At 35.2% G+C, this 19,984-nt stretch overlaps 3 protein-coding genes across 6 annotated transcripts; 1 reads left to right on the forward strand and 2 right to left on the reverse strand.

The window, feature by feature from the left end:
- Positions 1-9,543: 9,543 nt before the first annotated feature.
- On the reverse strand, positions 9,544-12,975 carry LOC110653475 (cyclic pyranopterin monophosphate synthase, mitochondrial). Of its 3 annotated transcripts, none has more exons than XM_021809142.2 (3): positions 12,066-12,975; positions 11,598-11,723; positions 9,544-10,909 (listed from the first exon to the last, which is right to left on the reverse strand). In XM_021809142.2, exons 2-3 carry the CDS (start codon positions 11,697-11,699, stop codon positions 9,797-9,799), a joined length of 1,215 nt encoding a protein of 404 aa, XP_021664834.2. In that variant the 5' UTR covers positions 11,700-11,723; positions 12,066-12,975; the 3' UTR covers positions 9,544-9,796. The 3 variants fall into 3 exon arrangements, with proteins under 3 accessions (XP_021664834.2, XP_021664843.2, XP_021664827.2); XM_021809151.2 differs by having other exon boundaries at positions 11,598-11,729; XM_021809135.2 differs by having other exon boundaries at positions 11,598-11,873.
- Positions 12,976-13,086: 111 nt separating this feature from the next.
- Positions 13,087-15,059, reverse strand: LOC110653613 (cytochrome P450 703A2). Its single transcript, XM_021809328.2, has 2 exons — positions 14,030-15,059; positions 13,087-13,917 (listed from the first exon to the last, which is right to left on the reverse strand). The coding sequence occupies exons 1-2, from the start codon at positions 14,933-14,935 to the stop codon at positions 13,279-13,281; spliced, it is 1,545 nt and encodes a 514-aa protein (XP_021665020.2). The 5' UTR covers positions 14,936-15,059; the 3' UTR covers positions 13,087-13,278.
- Positions 15,060-15,554: 495 nt separating this feature from the next.
- On the forward strand, positions 15,555-18,775 carry LOC110653492 (uncharacterized). 2 transcript variants are annotated; one of them, XM_058140927.1, is made up of 4 exons: positions 15,555-15,984; positions 16,579-16,684; positions 16,853-16,943; positions 17,396-18,775. In XM_058140927.1, exons 1-4 carry the CDS (start codon positions 15,658-15,660, stop codon positions 18,396-18,398), a joined length of 1,527 nt encoding a protein of 508 aa, XP_057996910.1. In that variant the 5' UTR covers positions 15,555-15,657; the 3' UTR covers positions 18,399-18,775. The 2 variants fall into 2 exon arrangements, with proteins under 2 accessions (XP_057996910.1, XP_057996913.1); XM_058140930.1 differs by having other exon boundaries at positions 15,557-15,984; positions 17,432-18,775.
- The last annotated feature ends 1,209 nt before the right edge of the window (positions 18,776-19,984 follow it).

Consider the following 19,984-nt stretch of genomic DNA (forward strand, 5'->3'; position numbering starts at 1 on the left):
AAATTAATATTTTACTCACGACTTGACGACAAATTAGCGGAGGAAGAAGGTCATCCCTCACCGACAATTATATTACATTTATTTAATACAATCGACTCAATACAAACAAAGAAAAGACCAATTACGTCCTAAGTCGTGCCGAAAATCCGGCAGAGTCTCCCCTATACCTAGGACCTACCCAACCTGCAAAAGGGTTCAAAACACACTTCTACACTCACAATCCATATATCAACAGTTCAATCATATCACACAGCCCCTCCCGCCCATCAAATCGATCATCCATCACAATACGCAAAATTTCAATTTAGTCCTTATTATTGATCATTTTTGCAAAACTGCCCAAACAAGCTCTAAAAATTATAAAACTTTGCCTCATGTCCTTAGCAATATTACTAAACTATTGCAAAAGAATCGTAATTTTCTAAGTTACCACGAATATTTTATGGATTTTTAATCCTATTTAAGCACTAGAAAATTACGAAAAACAAGGTTCGGTTTACCTTTGCCGATTCCGACTTCGAACGCGCCGACGTCGACAATGGGGGCTAGCCAAAACCTCGGTCCAATTCGGAGACTTTTCCAGAACGTCCGTTCGCCCGAAATTTGCGGGCCAATCGCCGAATTTCCCGAATCGAGGATACCTACACGGCCCATAACACGGGGTTAGTACATAAATTTTTCAAAATTTTCTAAGCTCATTTAATGGTCGAAAATACATCGCGGTTCTCAGGGACCCACCAAAAACGTGTCGTAAAATTCGAAATTTATGTCGTTGCGCTCTCGACGAATGGAGCGTTTGGTGGCCTCGCTTTCTCGTGAGATTCACGGTTTAGAAATCTAGCCCAAAAGTCGAAATGGGCTAAAATCTTCCCGAGCAAAAATCGGACAATCCGCTCGATGGATTTCGCGTTCTTGGTGTCTATGGAAAGCTCTCACGAGTAGATGATTTTGGACACAAGACCCGGTCCAATTGGTGGCCGGATCGGCCGGATTTGGCCGAGGAAGTCGGGTGCAGGGGAGATCTCGCGCTTTTTCCACGCCTCGGCACCGGCCCGGGAGGCACTGCGCAGGAGGACGCAGGGGAGGCGGCTGGCCGGCGAAAGGGGAGGGGAGGAGAGAGAAACGAGAGAGAAAAGGGAGAGGGACGCGCGCGGGGAAAGAAAAAGGAAGAAGGAAAAGGGCCGGTCCGATTCGACCGGTCCGATCCGGTCCGGTTCGATTCGGTCGGTTCGATTCGAAATACAAAATTTTAAATTTTTACTCTGCCTCGGGACCGAAAACGAGGTCCAAAAATTCTGAAAAAAATTCCATAAAACTTAGAAAAATACGTAGACTCCAAATATATTTTTAGTTTTGCCACGTGGTCTTTAAATTAATTTTTAAAAATCATCAAAGTTTATATTTTCGGAAAATCGAACCCGATTTTTAAAATCCGAAAAATCTCAAAAAAATTTCTAAAATTCAAATAAAATTAAAATACTAAAAATACTCATAAATTTAAAATTTTTGGGGTGTTACACTTTGAGTCGCCTACCCTTCCATCATTGGGAATCATGTCTTCTCCTTTGGGTCTTTCCTCTTTTTAAGTTTGATCGCTCTCACACTCCAGCAAGCACTTCGGATCTCCAAAAATATTAAAGCCATTTTAATGAGTTTTTGTATATACATAAACTAACTTGTAAATAATGGTAATATATAGGAATTAAATCATAAATCTCCCTTTCTTAAAATAACACACTAGAAAATATAAAAAAAATAAAAAATTTAATTAGCATTAATTGCTAATTCGTTGACGCTAATATATTTTCTTGCATGATTAGTATAGTTTTATATAATTTATTATCATAGTTGTTCCAAAATAAAATTTTATTTTTCACACTATAATAGAATAATTAATTAGGAAACTATGTATTATTTAAACTATGCATTATTAAAGATGTGGTGGACAAATATCCCCAAGTTTTGTTTGTTTTTGTTTTTGTTGGTGGAAAGGTGGGCAGCCCGTACTAATCGTAGTTAATTAATGCCCTAAAATCAACCGATATCAGTTGCCGAGCTGGACGTTTTAGACTTGGCGGTGAACCCAAACTGCGAGTGCAAAGTTACCCATCACCGCCGGCTAGTTTAATTTATAAATAAATAAATTTTATATATAAATTTCATTCTATATTATATTCTTTAAATTTACCACACAAAAAAACTAAATTTAATTAAAAATTTTTCATTTAATATAATATTTTTTAATGAATGTAAATTTATAACCATTAAAATTTTTTTAATATAAAGTCACATGTAAAAATTTATAATTTTATTAGAGATAATATATATTATTTTTATTTTTATAATACAAAATTTGAGACCCAAGACATGAAGCATTCTAGAAACCCTTAATAAGAAAGCATAAACTTATTTTCTTCAACATTAATCTTTAAAAAAAAAAACTATGGGGATGATCTCCAATTAAATGAACCAAAATATTTTTCTTTTTTATTAATTGTTTTTTCATATAATTAGACATGCATAAGATCATAGTTTGGTTTAAGATGAGACACTTCAATTATTCAAAAGTTTATATTTTATATATGTAAAAAGGGAAAATATGTGTTTGATAATTCACGATAGACGATAGAAAGTGACTGCGTCTGCCCCATTGAGAAGGAGAGACTGGACGATTAAAATCTACCACGATTCAATTATCACCCATCAAATCTACTTGGTCTATTTAAATGGAGCACGTCATTTGGTTGGTCTTCCTCGTCAATTCATAGGTTTATTGCATGCACAACACTTGCTTCCCTTGTCGCTTGTTCTTCATTTCGTGTACATTCACATTCGTTTCCCATGTTACCATGTCGCATCTTTTGTCTAAATCGAAAAATTTTCAGTGAATAATTTAAATTTTTGCTGATAAATTCTTTGGGTTGGCAAGTCGTAAGAAGCTTCTTCATATTTTATTAATCTCAAAAAACAAAATCACTAATGTCGTATTTGCATGTTCATGAGCCAATTGTAATGCGACCAACAAACACTTGTAGTGGCACGAAAACTCCCTGTCCAATTCACTGGTGATTGCAGGCCATTCCTAGGTTTCTCATTGACGATGATGGAGGCCCTATATAATGCATTTCTTGCACTCTTGGGCAACCGTGATATTCCCTTGTGCCTTTCCTGGATCCTACACTGCAACAGTAGCAAATCCTAGGAGGCACGATTGATACTTTGTACGTTTGAGACAGCAAATATTGGTAGATCTATTAATTAAGCGCATTGGAAGCATTTGCCATTTTATTCGAAATTATTTAGATTCGAAATAAAAATTATGAAGTTTAATTTTTAGATTAAATTAAAAAATTTGAATTAATTTTAAAAAATTAAAATAAATTAAATTGAAGATTCCCAATAGACACAAGGATGAAGTTGAGCATCATTCCCACATTCTGACATGTATATTCTCTCTATATTCGTGAGAGTTTGGGTGTGTGTGCTGGTGGTGCACATTAAGAACCGTATGGATGTGAGTACAAGAACAGCAAAAAAATAGTAAACAAAAAGGACGAGGGATCTGGGCTGGGATGTTTGGTAGGTTGCGAACAAGGTGCCCAATTAGTCAAAAGGGTTGATTTGCAAACTTAACCACAAGGTGAAACGGGCTAATCAGATGCGAGTCGGATATCATGCAGTCACATGTTTGTAAGGCCCACAAGTTTCTAGCTGGTCCTCGATTGGAAATAAGTATTATTCGATATTCAATCTATTAAATCTTATAAATTCAAATGAATTCGAGTTTTTTTTTTTAATTAAATTTAAATCAGATTAAATTTAAATTACATATGTTGAATATTGGTCATTTAAATTTGCTTATATAAATAATTAATTAAATATAAAATATATATTTTATATAATATTTATAAATATATATTTTATGTAATATTTATAAATATATATTTTATTTCAACTAAATAAAATTATTAAATTTTTAAATAAAATTTAACAATAAAATATATTTATATAAATTATTAATTAAAAATATAAAAATAAACGTATTCAAGTATTATTTAAATAATAATAATTAAATTTAAAATTTATTTAAATAATTTATAATAAATTTTAATCAATTTAAAATGAATTCAAATATTAAAAAATAATAACAAAATTTAAATTCACATATACTAATTTTTGTTATGCACTACTCATTGGATTTGTTCAACACAAATTGTTCTAATAGTTATCAATTATTTTACTAACTGTTGACTCTATTTGGTAATATTAACTATTTTAATGGTTGTTAGTCGTCCTATTAATTATTAAATATTAATTATTAGTGATTAATTGTACATATAATGATTTAAAATAGAAGTGTTCAATAAAAAAAATATTAAATTAGCTGTTAAATATAAAAATAGTGATATTACTTCGTTAACTCTAGTCAATATACTCTATCAATATCTAAAAACTAAGAGAGTTATTTTTTATGAATCACTCATTCAACCTCTAAATATTAGTATAAATATTATGCCATTGAACAGTGTACATAAGAGATATAGTGCTTTAACTAAAGTCAAAATACTAAACACTACATTTAGTGATTAGCTATTTATATAGTGAGTTAAAGCAAAAGTATTCAATAAAAAAAATATGTTAAATTAGCTATTAAATATAAAGTAGTGATATTATCTTTTTAATCATAGTCAAAATATTAAACATCAGTATGAACACTTATACCACCAAACAACATAAATAAGAGAGTTAATGTATTGACTCTAGTCAAAACATAAACACTATTTGAAGAGCTATTGTCGAATAGGGCATTGCCATTCCTAGCTTTAATAGAAGCCCAACTACGTTGTATATATTTGTCCTATGCACGATTCTCAAGGGTCCCGAACCGAAATGAAGAACCGCACTGAACCAATAAAAATTGTATCGAACCAAAATTATTTTGATACTTTGATTCGATTATAATTTTTCACTAAAAATTAAATCGAAATCATACCAAACAAAATCGGAATCAATACCAAATCGAAACAGAACCAAAAATCAAATTTATATATATGTTTTCTATAATTTTTCAAATGTATTATATACTTTTAATATGATTGCCAACTAAATATAACGTAATATTATATTTATTTTTTATATTTTTTAATAATTTTACCTATCAATATATTAAATTACCTTATAATTTTTAATTATAAATGTATTATTATATTATATATATCTTATTTCATAATTATATTTATATCTTACAGTTAAATATTACATAATTAATAAATAGTTGAAATGCATATTATAAAATATTTATACTATTATATTATTATATATGTACATTATAGTTAAAGATTATATAATTTAAAAATAATTAAGGGTGTATTATATAATATATTATATATTAATAACTCAATTCAAAACTTAAATATTAATTTAAATATGACTTTTAAGAAAATAATTACACAAAATTATTTTAAGAATTAAAAATCAAATCGAAACCATACCTAACTAAATTAGAACTAAGAACTGTATTAAATTGAAATCAAAATAATAAAAATCAAATTAAAACTATACTAAAATTTCGTTTCAATTTCATTTCTAAACAGACCCAAACAGGACCAAAATTGCACACCCTTAATATATGCAGCTATATTATTACATGTCCAAATTCTTGTAAACATGGTGCATCGGTGATCAACATTTATTAATCCATCAAACGTGGGCTTCCATATAAAATTTTTTTTTGAAAAAATAGTATTTTTAATTGGTCTCTATATGTTTTTGTTTGTGTGAATATTCGTAAAACTAAAAAAATAATGAAAACAAAAACCCTAAAAATTTTATCCAACAAAACTCAAAACCCTAAAAATTATATTTTTCTCCATCAATCTAAACCTGTGAAATTCATATCCATATTCGATTTACACACTTGCCTTTTTCTTCGACACCTCCACACCCTTGTACAACATCTTAGTTCGCATGTTAAGTTTCTGTAAATCTCATTGCAACTCAAATCACAAAGGAGAGGGGGAGTAGAGGATCTTGGTGTTTTTCTTTTTCTTATTCACAATGACAAGACTAAAAATCAAGAGAAAATCCCTAAACTTCCAGCAACCATTGATGGCGTCCTACCCACCTATGGAGCTCAAGACGAGCTTATCTGCCACCTCCAGAGATTAAGAAGAAATAGGTTAAACTTGTTTTGCTATTTTCTCAAGCATCTTCTTCATCACTTCGCAACATCACCAGCACCAACTTCATCTGATGAGTCATTAGTTGGTTTTTCTTCACCTGAGTCTAAAACCTTATTCTTGAATTTTTCTGATTCCTCTTAGTTTAATGAGATCGAGAATTTTAGTTTGAAAAAGTACCCTTTGGTGAAGATTTAACTAGACAGCCCTTTAAATTTAGATTCATCTCTTAGTTCAGATCCTTGACCCCATACAGATGTAAATTGAATCAAGGGGCAGAATTAAATACTCAAAATATTAACAATCTACTTTCTCACAAAAGAAGCAGAAGAAGAAGAAAAACAAGAAACAAATATACTCGGGTATTGCAGAACAAATCAAATCCTACGACTATTGAAACAGGGAAAGGAAAATTTGTCAACTGTCTTAATCTCCAGAATCATCAACTAGAGAAGATTAATAATGTTAAGGAAAGCAAAGAACATTGAAGATGGCAATTACAAATTAGTATCATGTAACGGTTAATTAGATATTTGATAAGCAATAGATTGCTGTGGTAGAATTGTCTTTTCTCCCCTTTCATGTCATAATTTTCTAACTAGTTTCATAGTGGCTTTGAATTCTTTATGGCCTATTAGATATGGAATCTCAGAGGGTTTACAAAACAACTTAAATTTGATTTAGATACAAATTAGGAGATGCCAGCCTTCACCCCCTTGCTTCCTAGGTAGTCTATCGTCTGAAGCGTTTAGTTTAAAGAGCTTGTCTGTCACGACCCAACCTATGGGTCGGACCGACACTAGGACCTAGGCCGACATAAAGCCCCCAAAGCCCGTAGTAAGCCTCACTATTCTCAAACTCATGACCAAGCCCACAATTTAGGCCCAATATGCATATAAAATAATTTAAATTAAACTATTATAATTTTATTTCGGGCCAACTTAATCCAGTATTAGGGGAGCCCAGCTTAACCCGGTTACATCATTTATAAATTATTTAAGTATCATACAAATCTTTATTTAACCTCAAGAATTTAAATTAACACAATTACTAATAGGGTCTATACTACTGCTAACACATGCAGCGTTCTAGATTTCAAATTTAGAAAAAAATAATAAAAACAATTAAATAATCGACGTTAAACCTGCAAAGGAGAAAGCAGGTTGCTCTGTAAAAGAACTCCTCTTGTAGCCTGGAAAAATAGGTGAACAGGAGTTAGCGTTTGACTCAAAGAGTAAAATACCAATTTTAAGTATAATTTCTATAGCTATCTAAAACTAATGCACTCTGTGCAATGAAATGCAACATCATCATAATTTTAATATAATACATATCATAACAGCAAAAAGGCAATTTGGAGCACTCACACACCCAACACTGTCAAACAATACATATATGGGAATTGATCCCCTATACAGCCCTCTTAATCCAACCTCTGTCAGCGAGTGTTTCTCAAGCCGGACTTTCGCTTAATAAACCAAGTGCGGGTCCCAGCAAGTGTCTCTCAAGCTGTGTCTACCCCGACTTATCCATAAAGGACCGAGTCCCAGCGAGTGTCTCTCAACCTGTGTCTACCCGTCCTGTCCATATCCAATACCATACCACACATACGCCAACGCACACACACTGCTTCAAATTACCACAAACAACACTCACAACACTTCATCAATTATGAATGCAATATAAAACGTGCCTAGTGTTTAACTACATAGATATCGAAATTATAATTAAAATTAATATTTTACTCACAGTACACCGAGAACTATTGTGACTGTTGGATGGAGGAAAATAGCTGACATCGATCACGTAAATAATTAAATTATAAATTTATTAGTACTAAATCAAAATAAAACTCTAAAAAGATAACAGACAACCTAATTCATGCCGGAAATCCGACAGAGTTTTCCCTACACCTGGGACTTACCTAACCTGCGAAAATGGTTCAAATAACACTTCTAAACTTAATCAATATCTCATCATCATTATATGGCCCATCCTGAACCCTCCAAACCAGCCAATACTCATAATCTTAAAAATTACGTTTTAGTCCCTATAATTGACATTTTGTAAATATCCACTCAAACAAGCTCTAGAAATTTTAAAATTTTGCTATGCGGTCCTTAGTAATAATATAAGGCTATTGCAAAAGGAATCAAAATTTTCTGATCATCCACGAATATTTTATGAATTTTATTCTAACCCAGTACAAGACAAAAATTGAGTAATATAGAGTTCGGGTTTACCTATGCCAAATCTGACACTTGGAATGCGTAAAAAACGTCTGAAAATGTTAGGATAAACTATAGTATCGACCACGTTCTGAGACGGGCTACCGGATCTGACTGAAAATGCGGTCCCGATGCCGGTGAACTATCCTCGATCCGATTGCACCTAAATTAAGTCTAAATTGTGTTAATAATTATCATAAAATTATTTTTAAATTTTTTAGAATTGAAAAAGTGCGAAAATCTAACCAAGCGATCTGGACCGTCCGATTATCGCCTTTTTCAAACGATGTCTGATCGGAGCAGGACCAGTCCTATCTCGAAGATTTCGCCGTCCTGAGTTCATCGGTGGTCTCGAATTTTTGATCTGACAGTTGGATCGCCGAGAAAATGGCCTGAAAGCCGCTTCCCAAATTTTCTCTATCCTCTTTCTCTCTCTTCGAAACTCGCCGGAAACCTCTATGGTACAGAGCACCGTCGGTCGGGATGGGGAGTTCGTGGTCTAAGGAGTCGAGCGCCACCCTCAACTGGCCGGAACGCCACCGGGAACTGCCGGAATCGTGCCTGAAAGGACGCAGCTGCCACGCGCGTTGGGGCCTCCTCTCGCCGCCGTTCGCTGTCCAGGGGGTTGCCGATGCCGCTAGGGACCACTGGAAGCTCGCCGAACCTTTGCCGACCGTCGGCCTAAGACGCAGTGAACGGAGAGGGAGAGGGAGAGAGACGGGAGGAAGAGAGAGAGAGAGATGGGAGGGAGGGGCTGTTGCTGCGTTTTAATTTTTTTGGGTCTTTTTTTTTAAATTTTTTTAATTACATAGCTAGTCACTCAACTTTTAAAGATTTACAATTAAGTCCAAAATTATTTTATTATGTTAAAGTTTAATAAAACTCTAGTGATGATAAAAATAAATATAATCTAGGAAAATTTAATTATTTTATTTTTATTTAATAAATTAACTTTAATTAAATTATTTATTATTAAATTTTTTATTATTATTATCTTCCTTTATTTTAAAATCAATTCAAATAAATCCTATAATATTAATAACATAATATTTACTTTTCATTTTATTTATAATTTTAAAATTTTGGTTGTTACATTGTCCTTGGCATGTTCAGATCAGTTTAAGATACACATACAGTGCAAAAAACTGTAAATTTTAAAATTTGCTATGAAAGCTTGCAGTAATTTTAATGATAAAGACTTCATTCAACCATTAAACATCATGACAAAAGATAAATACAGTACTTGCAGTCTTTGATGCAGATATAATGCACTTATCTCATATAATTCGGCAACAATTGTATTATATTCTTCTCTCAATATATCATTATTTCATTGCTGCTTCAGTCCTTCCTGTATCACTCGATCACACACGTTCCACATATGCTGCTTCAACAACTGCTGCTCTTGACTATCTGGATCCTCGTATGAGTCCTACTAGCTCGACCTAGCTCCAATATTTCTTCCAAGGTATACTGCCCCCAAACACTTGGACGTTTGTCTTGCTCTGTTATACTTTCGCAAACCTTTGCCCATCCCTTATGAAACTTGAGAAAAAACTGAGATTCCTCAAATTCCATAAATTTAGATTTAAGTATTTCTTTTGCAGTATGCGCCATGGCATCCGTTGTTGAAATCCCTACATGAAAGCAGAGTTCACCTTCTGCTTGTCTCTCAGTACCAACAACAATTGATCGACAATTAAAGCACGATGCTACTCTCTCTATTACCATACCTTCAGGTAAATTCAGTCTCTCAACATGTCTTAGAGTTAAGAGGATAAACCTCCGTAGGTTTATGTTCTTTTTTCGCATTTTCTCATTTTTCATTGACATATACATTGGTATGGTCGTGTTTCGATTCCAGTCCCCACTCTTCCCACCAGTTTTAGACTCAAGCTGTACTTTTGTTATCTGGATTCTTTTGGAAGCAGCCTTGCACATATCATACACTGTCAGGCCAGCTGTGGTTACAGCTGTCAGTGCCTCCATTTCAACACCTGTTGTCCCAGTAGATGCAGCTTCTCCTTCAATCTCAACACTGTAATCGTCTGGATTCAATATTAGATCTACACGAACATGAGATAGGGTGATATTGTGACAAAGTGGGATGAGGCTGCTTGTGTGCTTTGCTCCATTTATGCCAGCTATTTTGGCAACAGTAAGAACATCTCCTTTTGACATTTGGTTGGCTAAAACCATATCAAACACTTTCTTGCCCAGAATTACCTTGCAACTAGCAATGGCGGTTCTCTTACTAGCTTCTTTGGGAGACACATCCACCATTTGTGCTTCTCCTGTACTACCAACATGAGTCAACCTAGGTGCATTTTGATTCATGTTCTGAGATACAGATTGGGATTCTAGATCCTGCGCCAAATAGTCATTACTTGTAGAACTAGCAAGTCCATGAGGAGTGAACTGTGGTTCTCGTGGCATAAAATCATTATTGATAGAACCATCAAGTCCATCAGAAGGAAGTTCACCAAAGACAGATTCCATTTCCTAGATCAAGCGTTAGAGGAAACCCATTAAAAAAAAAAAAAGACTGCAAAATGATTTCAGTGACTTCCCTTCAGAACAAATAAGAGGGAAATTATGTGAATTCTTATAGGATTAAACTAAAATTATTTCTATTCTAAGATGGCTCTACTTGCATATTATGAGTAACAAAGCAAATATGTCTGTGTGTTTTTGGTTTGGGGTGGGGGGGGTTGTGGTGTTGAGAGAAGGAGATGGTTGGCGGTGGTTTGTAATGATGCCAATAAAAAGCAATTGACCAACTTCTGTTTTTATTAGCCCCCTATTTGGATCATGGTTTTATAATGTATGGTAGGGTGATGATTCTTAACCATCATTTTAGCATAACTTTTCAAACCACAAATTTGGTAGATTAAGATAGTTATATTCCCATTTTATCTCTACGCAATTTATAACATTCTAATTATATACTATTCTTTTATCTTTAGAAACTCTTCTTTATCACTTCGTTACGTCATTTTAGTAAAGGATCTTTTAGTAATCTTCATATTTATTTTATCATATTATACCTTCCAACCAAACAAGAAAATTTATTACCCATATCATGTTAACAATAAAACCATACCATACATTGACAAGACACGCTGCACTCAATCTGCACAGAGTTTAATAAAGCTGCAGTTTACAACTCAAGACTATAACGGTATATTACCTTATTCAGCTCCAGGACGGCACTTGCAAGATCGTGAGTATTTTTAGCAGCAAGAAACCTTCTTGAGTGAGGCAATGCTGCTGCAGCTCGCCGAAGAAACATGACGAACGGAATCCAATATGCGTCCTATGGCTTCCAGGGAAATGGGAAAACATATTTAAAAAAACAAAAATCATTTCTAAGGTCATATCAGTTTAAAATTTGTAAAAAAATAAAAACGAAACACCTTCAGTGGATATGACATAATCATTATCTTGTTCTGATCCCAAGTAAGACCTTTGCAAAATGGCACCCAAACAAAAGCAGATGAAGGAGCAAGTCAAATATGATGCAGAAGCGTGTTGTTTAGGCATTTTAGCAAACATGTGATGATCACTAAGTGATTAACAAGCAAACAACAAAATGACTGCAAAAGGAACACTTAGCGCACAAGTAAAGCTGTGCAAGGAGAGTCTAGTTTTCAGGCACCTTCGAAGAATGGATTGGAGACACCAATTCTGAGGTTGGCGTTATATTTGCAAGTTGTTCTTGTCGACGAAAAATTTAAGAATTTTGATGCATCGGAGAGGTGGAGCCTCTACCAAAACTGCCCAAAAGGGCTGAAGGCAGTAATTTACTTCAATCTTGTCCTAACCGTACTACGACGTCGTTCGACACAGCTCGGCACGTCCGTATTGCTTCCCTTCCTTTATTCATCGAGGCTTTCCCTTTTCTAAAAAAATAATAATAATTTTTCTGTAACTGAACTTGCAGTGAAATTTGTACCTTGCTCTTGTAAAACTCAACTTTAATATGAGTAGATACATTTTTAACTATTTTAGGCTAAATTAAGAAAATGAGTTTTTTTATTTTTTAAGATAGGATTTTCATTGCTTAAAAAAGGCTTGAGGTCCAATACATGAGTAGAATTCTTAACAAAGGTTAGCCATCAACAAGAATAAACCCCATATTGATGAAGGAATAGCAAATATCTCCACTTTTGTCATCATTCATGACTTACACACCCAACTAAAAATTAAGGAGAGCCTTAACCATTTGACTTCACTCAGCTCATTAAGGATCTAGGAGTTAAGTAGTATCTTAGGCCAAGGAAAAAAGGATCTCTCAAGCAATATAAACTCAATGGGAGAAAAAGGTTATAGGACCATCGACAACCTATTTGTGCCTTAAGGGACCGAAAAAATCCAATGGGATGCTAGCCTTATCTTGACAATACCTCCTCACGCCATCATAGTCGAAAGACATGTTTTGTCATGTACCTACACAAACACAACTAACAAGTAAAACAAGAAAAAATTAACATAAACAGTCTAAAAAATTTTTCACTTTATCGTCTAGAAGCTGAAGAATTAACCAAAATCCATATATACAACCCAACAATCCCCCAACTTAAAGAAGCAAAGGGGACTAACTGAGTGATAATGAGTAAGGGCTGAACCTTAAAACGAAGAAAAAAAAAAAAAAAAAAAAAAAAACTTTCTCTACTGAATAAGAGAAAGAAGAGATTTGAATATATTGAGTTTAATATAATAATATTGAAAAATTATATGTGATTTAAGTAATACATTTGCTATTCAAGTGTTCTTATTTCCTATATATGTAAGGGAAAATTTTATAAAAAGAACCCTCAAAAGTGAAAATTAAAAATTTTTTTTGGGTAGATTGAAAATTTAAAATTTGATCATTGATACATATGATCTGCCAAACGTGGCCTGGCCAATGCCAATAAGGGCTTGGCTTTGGGCATTGTCATGCCATAAACCTCAGTGGTATCAATATCCTCGTGCCTTAGCCCCTTTGGGGGAGCCCAATCAAAGGCGTGAAAGAGCCGAGCCAAAGCCATGAGCACCAAAGTAACCCCAAGCGGGGCACCAGGACACTTCCTTTTTCCGGCGCTGAATGGCAATATCTTGAAGTCAGCTCCATGGCTTATCTCCACTCGACTTCCATCTTCCAGCCAATGCCTTTCGGGCCTAAACTCCTCCACATCAGCCCATACATTGGTGTTTCGGCCTAGTCCATGAGCATTAATGAAGACACGAGTCTTAGCGGGGATATGATAGCCATTGATTGTGGTGGCACGTAGGGACTGATGTGGGATTAGAAAGGGCCCAGCTGGATGCATACGGAACGTTTCACGTACAACACAACGTAGGTAGTTGAGATGGGGCAAATCAGATTCTGTCACCATCCTATCAGGGCCAACAGCATAATCAAGCTCCTCTTGTATCTTATTGAGGACATGTGGATGCTTGATCACCTCTGCCATGGCCCATTCGTTAGTTACAGCTGAAGTATCTGTTGCAGCGGCTATCATATCCTAATAATAATGTGTTACAGGCCAAGGGACATGGAGAATTAGCGAGCTTCCAATTTAGATCAGAACTTAAAACACAAAAATGCAAATTCTGGAAATTAAATATAAAGATTACCTGAATCAGAGCTTTGATCTCTACATCATCCATGTGCTCCTTGCCATCTTTGCCTGGCAATGATAATAAAACATCAACGAAATCCATTTCTCCTTCTCCAACTTCCTCTCCCTGCTTCGCCTGCCTTGCCCTTCTATGTTCTTCAATAATCTTGGAGTGAAAATTATCCACTCTTTTCTCCACTTCCCTCATTTGGTTCTCACACCCATAAGGGTCAATCCACCTCCAAAATGGCAAATAATCACCCAAATATATTACACCTAAAAGCCTAAATAACTCATGGGTTACATGCATGAACTCCATGGCCTCTTGGGGACCTGCTGATTCAGCTCCGAAGTATTGCTTCCCTAGCAACATTCGAGTCACATTGTTCATAGAAAATGCACCCAGCATTTCTCTCAAGTTCACTGACTTTCCAGTCTGGGCCTGTGCCCAAACATCTCGCACTAAATGCTGGGCTTCCTCGGCACGGTGTTTGGCGAAAGAATCGAGCCTCTTGGTTGTTAGTAGTTGTTCCATACAAATTCTCCTCATTCGCTTCCAATTTGGGCCTAATGGGGCTAACGCTACATCTCCACACCCATACGCTAGATGGTCAGCGGCAAGAGTCCGTGGCCGGGAAGCAAAGACTTCATCCTGGCGAAGGAGTATTTCGCGTATGATTTCAGGATCATTGGTGGTGATAGCATCAACGCTGCCAAGGCGGAGGTATACGAGTGGCCCATATTCATCACACAAAGATGCCAAGTCCCTATGAGGTAATTGGCCCAATTGAAGAAGGTTACCGAATACTGGCCATCTTGGCGGGCCTGGAGGAAGCCTTTTGGAGTTTGGCTTTCGCCATTGAAGGAGGTTAGCAATAAGCACTACACATAGAAGGATTGAAGAGAAGGCAAAGAAATCCATCAAAGATCCCGATTTATTCAGCTATCTCATAAGGTCATCTAAAGAAAGGTCATTGCCTTTAGAGTTATATATAGTAAATAAGTAAGTATTTAAGCTTCAACATCCAAAACGCTTCAAACAGCCAGTTATGATTATCCACAATCTTTAAACGTATAGATTATCTTATATATTTTGTAATATTTTAAGTGAGACATCTAGTTTGTGTGATAAGAAATTATAGCTCACCATCCATAGCATATTATAGGGTTATATCATAAATGGCAGGTTATTGGTTACTGATTAGGTATGCTACGCATTATTCTTGCCTATCATGTCTCCTACCTGTAAAACAGCATTTGCATGACTTCCCAACCAAGAGAGGGAAAGAAGCTATGGTAGCTCACATCGCAATCGCTGAACATTGGAGTCAAAAAATTTAAGATGCCCAATGGGCCATTTTAGTTTTATACCGCAGCAACGATTATAGAATTTAAGAATTATATATATTTTATTGTCAAAAAAAAAAGAATTATATATATTTTAATTTATTTTACATATATTTTAATTTAAATATTTAATTTAATAATTATTAAATTTATTATTATTATTATTATTTTGCAAAAAAGAAAAACAGAGCTACATGTGGACTGCCGAGGCGAGTTGAGTACTCGAATATTGAATCCCTAACTCGGTACAAAATAAAACTCAGAACCAAGCTCCTAGCTCTGGGCCTCTGCGTGACAATGGAGCCAGAAATTCAGCTGAAAATTCAGGAAGCAGTATTCGACATACTAAAGAAAGCTGACATGGACGAGATGACTGAGTTCAAGGTCCGTGTCGCGGCTTCGGAGAGACTCGGTTTCGACCTATCTGATATCCACTGCAAGAGATTCATCAGAGGCTTGGTTGAATCCTTTTTGCTCTCTACAATGGAGGTAGGTGCCGAGGACGGTAAAGAGGCTGATGCCATGGATGGAGTTCAAGTGAAAACCCGAGAAATGGCGCGAGAAGGACAGGAGGCAATGCATGAGAAGGAATTTGATGGCATGGGAAATCACATTATTTGTAAGGTTAGAAACCCTAATCTTCTTATTTTTGTGCCCTCTTATTCTTTGTGTTATCTATTGATAAATTATTCTGTTTTTGTCAGCCATTAGAATGATTTTTTGTTAGGTAATTTACCAATATGGAGAGGCTACTAGCAGTTGGCTTTTAATTTTGTTGGTTGGAAATTGTTATGGCAACATAAAATAGAACTGAAGAGTTGAAACTTAGCTTATAATTGTTTGGAAATTGCTATTAGTTTGTATGATTTGAATTTTCATCTTTTGCCTGGCTGAGTTGATAGTTCCACTTTTTTAAAAACCAAAAAAAGGAAGAATAATGATCTTTCTGCTTTGATTCATCTACTTTGGCTGATTTTTCACACCAACAACTTGTGGGAAAGTTTCTCTGGTCTGAGTTGGTTTATAACATGTAGTTTAGGGAAATAATTAAAATGAAAATCACAAAGAATTGTATTTTTTGACTTCATGTCAGGATTTTCAACTGTGTGGGTGTGCGAGAGCTGAATGGTCACACAACTTAAGTTATCTTTCCTTTCTTCCCCTCCCCCTTGTATTTGTAATCTTTGGTTTTTATAGAGACTGTTCATTTTGATTTAGCTATCGAAGAAAAGGAACGTGGTGATTCAGGACTTTAAAGGGAAATCTTCAGTATGGATCAGGGAATTTTATCATAAAGATGGAAGACAGGTTCCTACTAATAAAGGTGATAAATTTGGCCCTTTTATAAATAAATAAAAAAAATCAAACAATTGTACAGAGCATGCTTCATTCTCTGTAGATTTCAGATTGTTTAAAGGCCTTTTCTGTTCTTAATATTTTGACTTTTGAGCACTTTTGCTGAAAGCTGTTGTTACTACTGCCGTACTTTCAGGAATTAGCTTGACACCTGAACAATGGTCAGCCTTTAGGAAGAGTGTCCCTTTAATAGAAGAAGCCATTATAAAGATGACATCCAATTTAAGGTGAGAGTATCATTGTATTATTTGAAATCATGTGTGATTTAGAATCTTTGAAATCTATGAACATAAAGCACCAAAACTTTTTGTGTAAAGAAGGCAAACTGCATAATCGTATTAGGATTTGAATTTGTCTTTAACTATAGAGCTTACTAAAGATGATGCAGTAGTACTCTTTTATTGTAATTGAATAGCCTGTCCTCAATTGACAACTTTCCTCAAATATTACATTTTCGTTAGAAAGCATATACCTGAATGAAATATTTAGACAGTTATTCTATGTCCTGCAGATCCAATCCTCATTGTGAACTAAATGAGCAAATCTTTAATTTGGTTACTGCTTCTACTCCTTGTGAATTTAATAGACAAGTTTTTAACATGGTGACTGCCTCTACTCATGTACTTAGTGGAGAAGCCTCTAATTTGGTGATTGCTTCTACTCCTTGTGAACTTAATAGGCAAATCTCTAACACGGCGACTTCCTCTACTCGCAGACTTAATGGAGAAGCCTCTAATTTGGCAACTGCTTCTATGCCGCATAATGAACAGGTCTCTACATCAGTGACTAATTCTACTCCTAATGAACATAATGGCCAAGTTACTGATTCAGTGATTGCATCTTCTCTTCGTGAATTTATTCCTTTTGACATCAATCGTTTTGATGGGAAGAATTATCAGTTCTGGGCACCCCATATGGAATTGTTCCTAAATAAATTGAAGATTGCATATGTCCTCACTGATCCATGCCCTACTGTTGCTATAAGACCAGAAGCAAGTGCTGAAGAAATTGCTCAAGCCAAAGCTGCTGAGAAGAAGTGGTTTAATGATGATCATCTGTGTCGCCACAACATCTTGTCTTCTCTATCTGATGCTCTTTATTATCAATATTCAAAGAAGACTAAGAGTGCCAGAGAACTTTGGGAAGAACTAAAATTAGTTTATCTTTATGAGGAGTTTGGAAAGAAGAGATCTCAGGTTAGAAATTACATTGAATTTCAGATAGTAGATGAAAGACCAGTTCTGGACCAAGTTCAAGAACTTAATAACATTGCAGATTCTATTGTTGCTTCTGGAATGTTTTTTGATGAGAAGTTTCATGTTAGTGCCATTATTTCCAAGCTTCCCCCATCATGGAAAGGCTTCTGCATCAAGTTAATGTGTGAGGAATATCTGCCTTTTCGGATGTTGATGGACCATGTAAGGATGGAGGAAGAGTCTCGCAACCAAGAAAAGCAACTGGAGTCTTCCAATTCTGCATGCTTTAATCATGCTAAGAATCTAGGACCAAGGATGAAAGATATGAAGAAGCCAAGAATGAATGGGAAGAGACTAGAAACAGAGAGAGATAACAAGGCCTTGGTCTGCCACTTTTGTGAGAAAAGGGGGCATATTTCTAAGCACTGTCGAAACAGGAAGTTTGAGAAGGAAGCTAATGAGAAGCTTGACGAAGAGAAATTGTAGGAGCCTGCAGTTACAGAAGTGAAGACGGAGCACTGTTGAGTAGCCCATCAATGTGGTTAATGCCTGTTTTAATTTGTAGCATGGAAATGCTTTTTCTGTTTTTGCTTATTTGGTGGGTTCAGACTTCAGAGGAAGATTCAGGATAAATGCTTTACTGGACACTTAACTAAGGTTTTGAGGGCTATTCCTCTTGTGAGTCCTGCACTAGTTTGTAAAGAAGTTCCAGCTGTTTTTAGCTATTCTTTGCGAAAGCCAATGGCTATTGTACAATATTAGAACCAACCCAAGGTCAACGGGATTATACGGTATTTATAGTTTCCATTGCGCTTTTGCGCTGACTATTGACCCCTTAACATAGATTTTCTCCTGTTACTTAAGCTTGAGCGTGTTGCATTCCTTGTCTTCTTTTTCCTCTGTAAATTTTATTGTTAATAATTTTTGAAATGCTGTACATTTATGATCTGCATTTAATCCTTAACTGAATTCAGTCGTATAGTTTTTAAAGGTGGGTAAAAATAAAGCCACGGATTAATAATTTCTGACTGATGTGCTCAAGCTCAATCAATCAACTAAGAGATTTTGTAATTTGCTTTGGGAAGTTGATCTCTATGTTGGGCTGGTTATCAGGAGATTAGCAAATTCCTGCCACTCAAGATGAAGGTTCCTTCCGCCTATAAAAGTTGGCCTGGCGTGGCAGCCACACGCTTATATCAATATTGCTCACAATTTAGTTTCATCTTTTTCATTTTATAAGCTAAAGAAATCTGCTTAAAACAGAGATTCTTTGATTAAACAACAATTCTTTGACTCAATTCTTGAGTTTAGAATCAGGAACTGAGTCTGCACACTTCATGGACCTCACGAAATAAAATAGAGTGCTGCATTTTTTTTTGGTAAGATGATGCAACTTTATGTTTCGGACTTGCCTGTTAATTGAGCCTTTGTTTTGTCAATTATGATTGTTCTCTTCGCATATTCTCAGCAACATTAAGTTGTTCCCATTTCAGCATGTTGATCACATCTTCCATTTTAGTACAGTTTGCAGGTAACCTTCTGCTTAAATTACTGGGAGTTTCATCTACATCTTTCCCGCAGGAAGCTTATGGAATGATAATAAAGAAGATGAACAGTGAAAATAATAACAGAAGCACGTCAAGAAACAAGATAAAAGATCATTAAATGAAATAATTAAAATGGCAAGTCCAATGCCCTCAATGATACAAGCCCTGAAATGAACTTAACTAGAGACTTATCTCTCGATCATCCTACCATCTAAACTCTAAAGACAGCACTCCATGAGTTATGCATGTGAGAGAGTAGCATTTAAGCCCTGGTTCTGTATACTTGAAGGTGAGAAAATGGGGCATAGAATAGTGTCTGTCTCTCTAAGATCATGTCCTTTGGCAGTGATACAAATCAAATTCCCATTATCCAAATTGACCATGTTAACTGCAAAATCTAGACAGCCAGTTGGGCACATCCCATTTGGCAAGTTGAGAACAAGCTTCTTTTGCTGATCATCAGCTATGAAACTTCTAATATATGGCCTGTTAACCAGCTATAGTCAAACATCTATATAAGCAATG

This window comes from Hevea brasiliensis, chromosome 2, assembly GCF_030052815.1.
Source record: "Hevea brasiliensis isolate MT/VB/25A 57/8 chromosome 2, ASM3005281v1, whole genome shotgun sequence".
In the NCBI taxonomy this organism is placed as follows: Eukaryota; Viridiplantae; Streptophyta; class Magnoliopsida; order Malpighiales; family Euphorbiaceae; genus Hevea; species Hevea brasiliensis.

Coding starts and splice junctions, on each gene's coding strand:
- LOC110653475 (XM_021809142.2), bottom strand. CDS start 11,699: ATGTTTCTTCGGCGAGCTGCAGCAGCATTGCCTCACTCAAGAAGGTTT. Junction 10,910..11,597: donor CCGTCCTGGAGCTGAATAAG/GTAATATACCGT, acceptor CGCTTGATCTAG/GAAATGGAATCTGTCTTTGG.
- LOC110653613 (XM_021809328.2), bottom strand. CDS start 14,935: ATGGATTTCTTTGCCTTCTCTTCAATCCTTCTATGTGTAGTGCTTATT. Junction 13,918..14,029: donor AGATCAAAGCTCTGATTCAG/GTAATCTTTATA, acceptor CATTATTATTAG/GATATGATAGCCGCTGCAAC.
- LOC110653492 (XM_058140927.1), top strand. CDS start 15,658: ATGGAGCCAGAAATTCAGCTGAAAATTCAGGAAGCAGTATTCGACATA. Junction 15,985..16,578: donor GAAATCACATTATTTGTAAG/GTTAGAAACCCT, acceptor ATTTTGATTTAG/CTATCGAAGAAAAGGAACGT. Junction 16,944..17,395: donor AAGATGACATCCAATTTAAG/GTGAGAGTATCA, acceptor TGAACTTAATAG/GCAAATCTCTAACACGGCGA.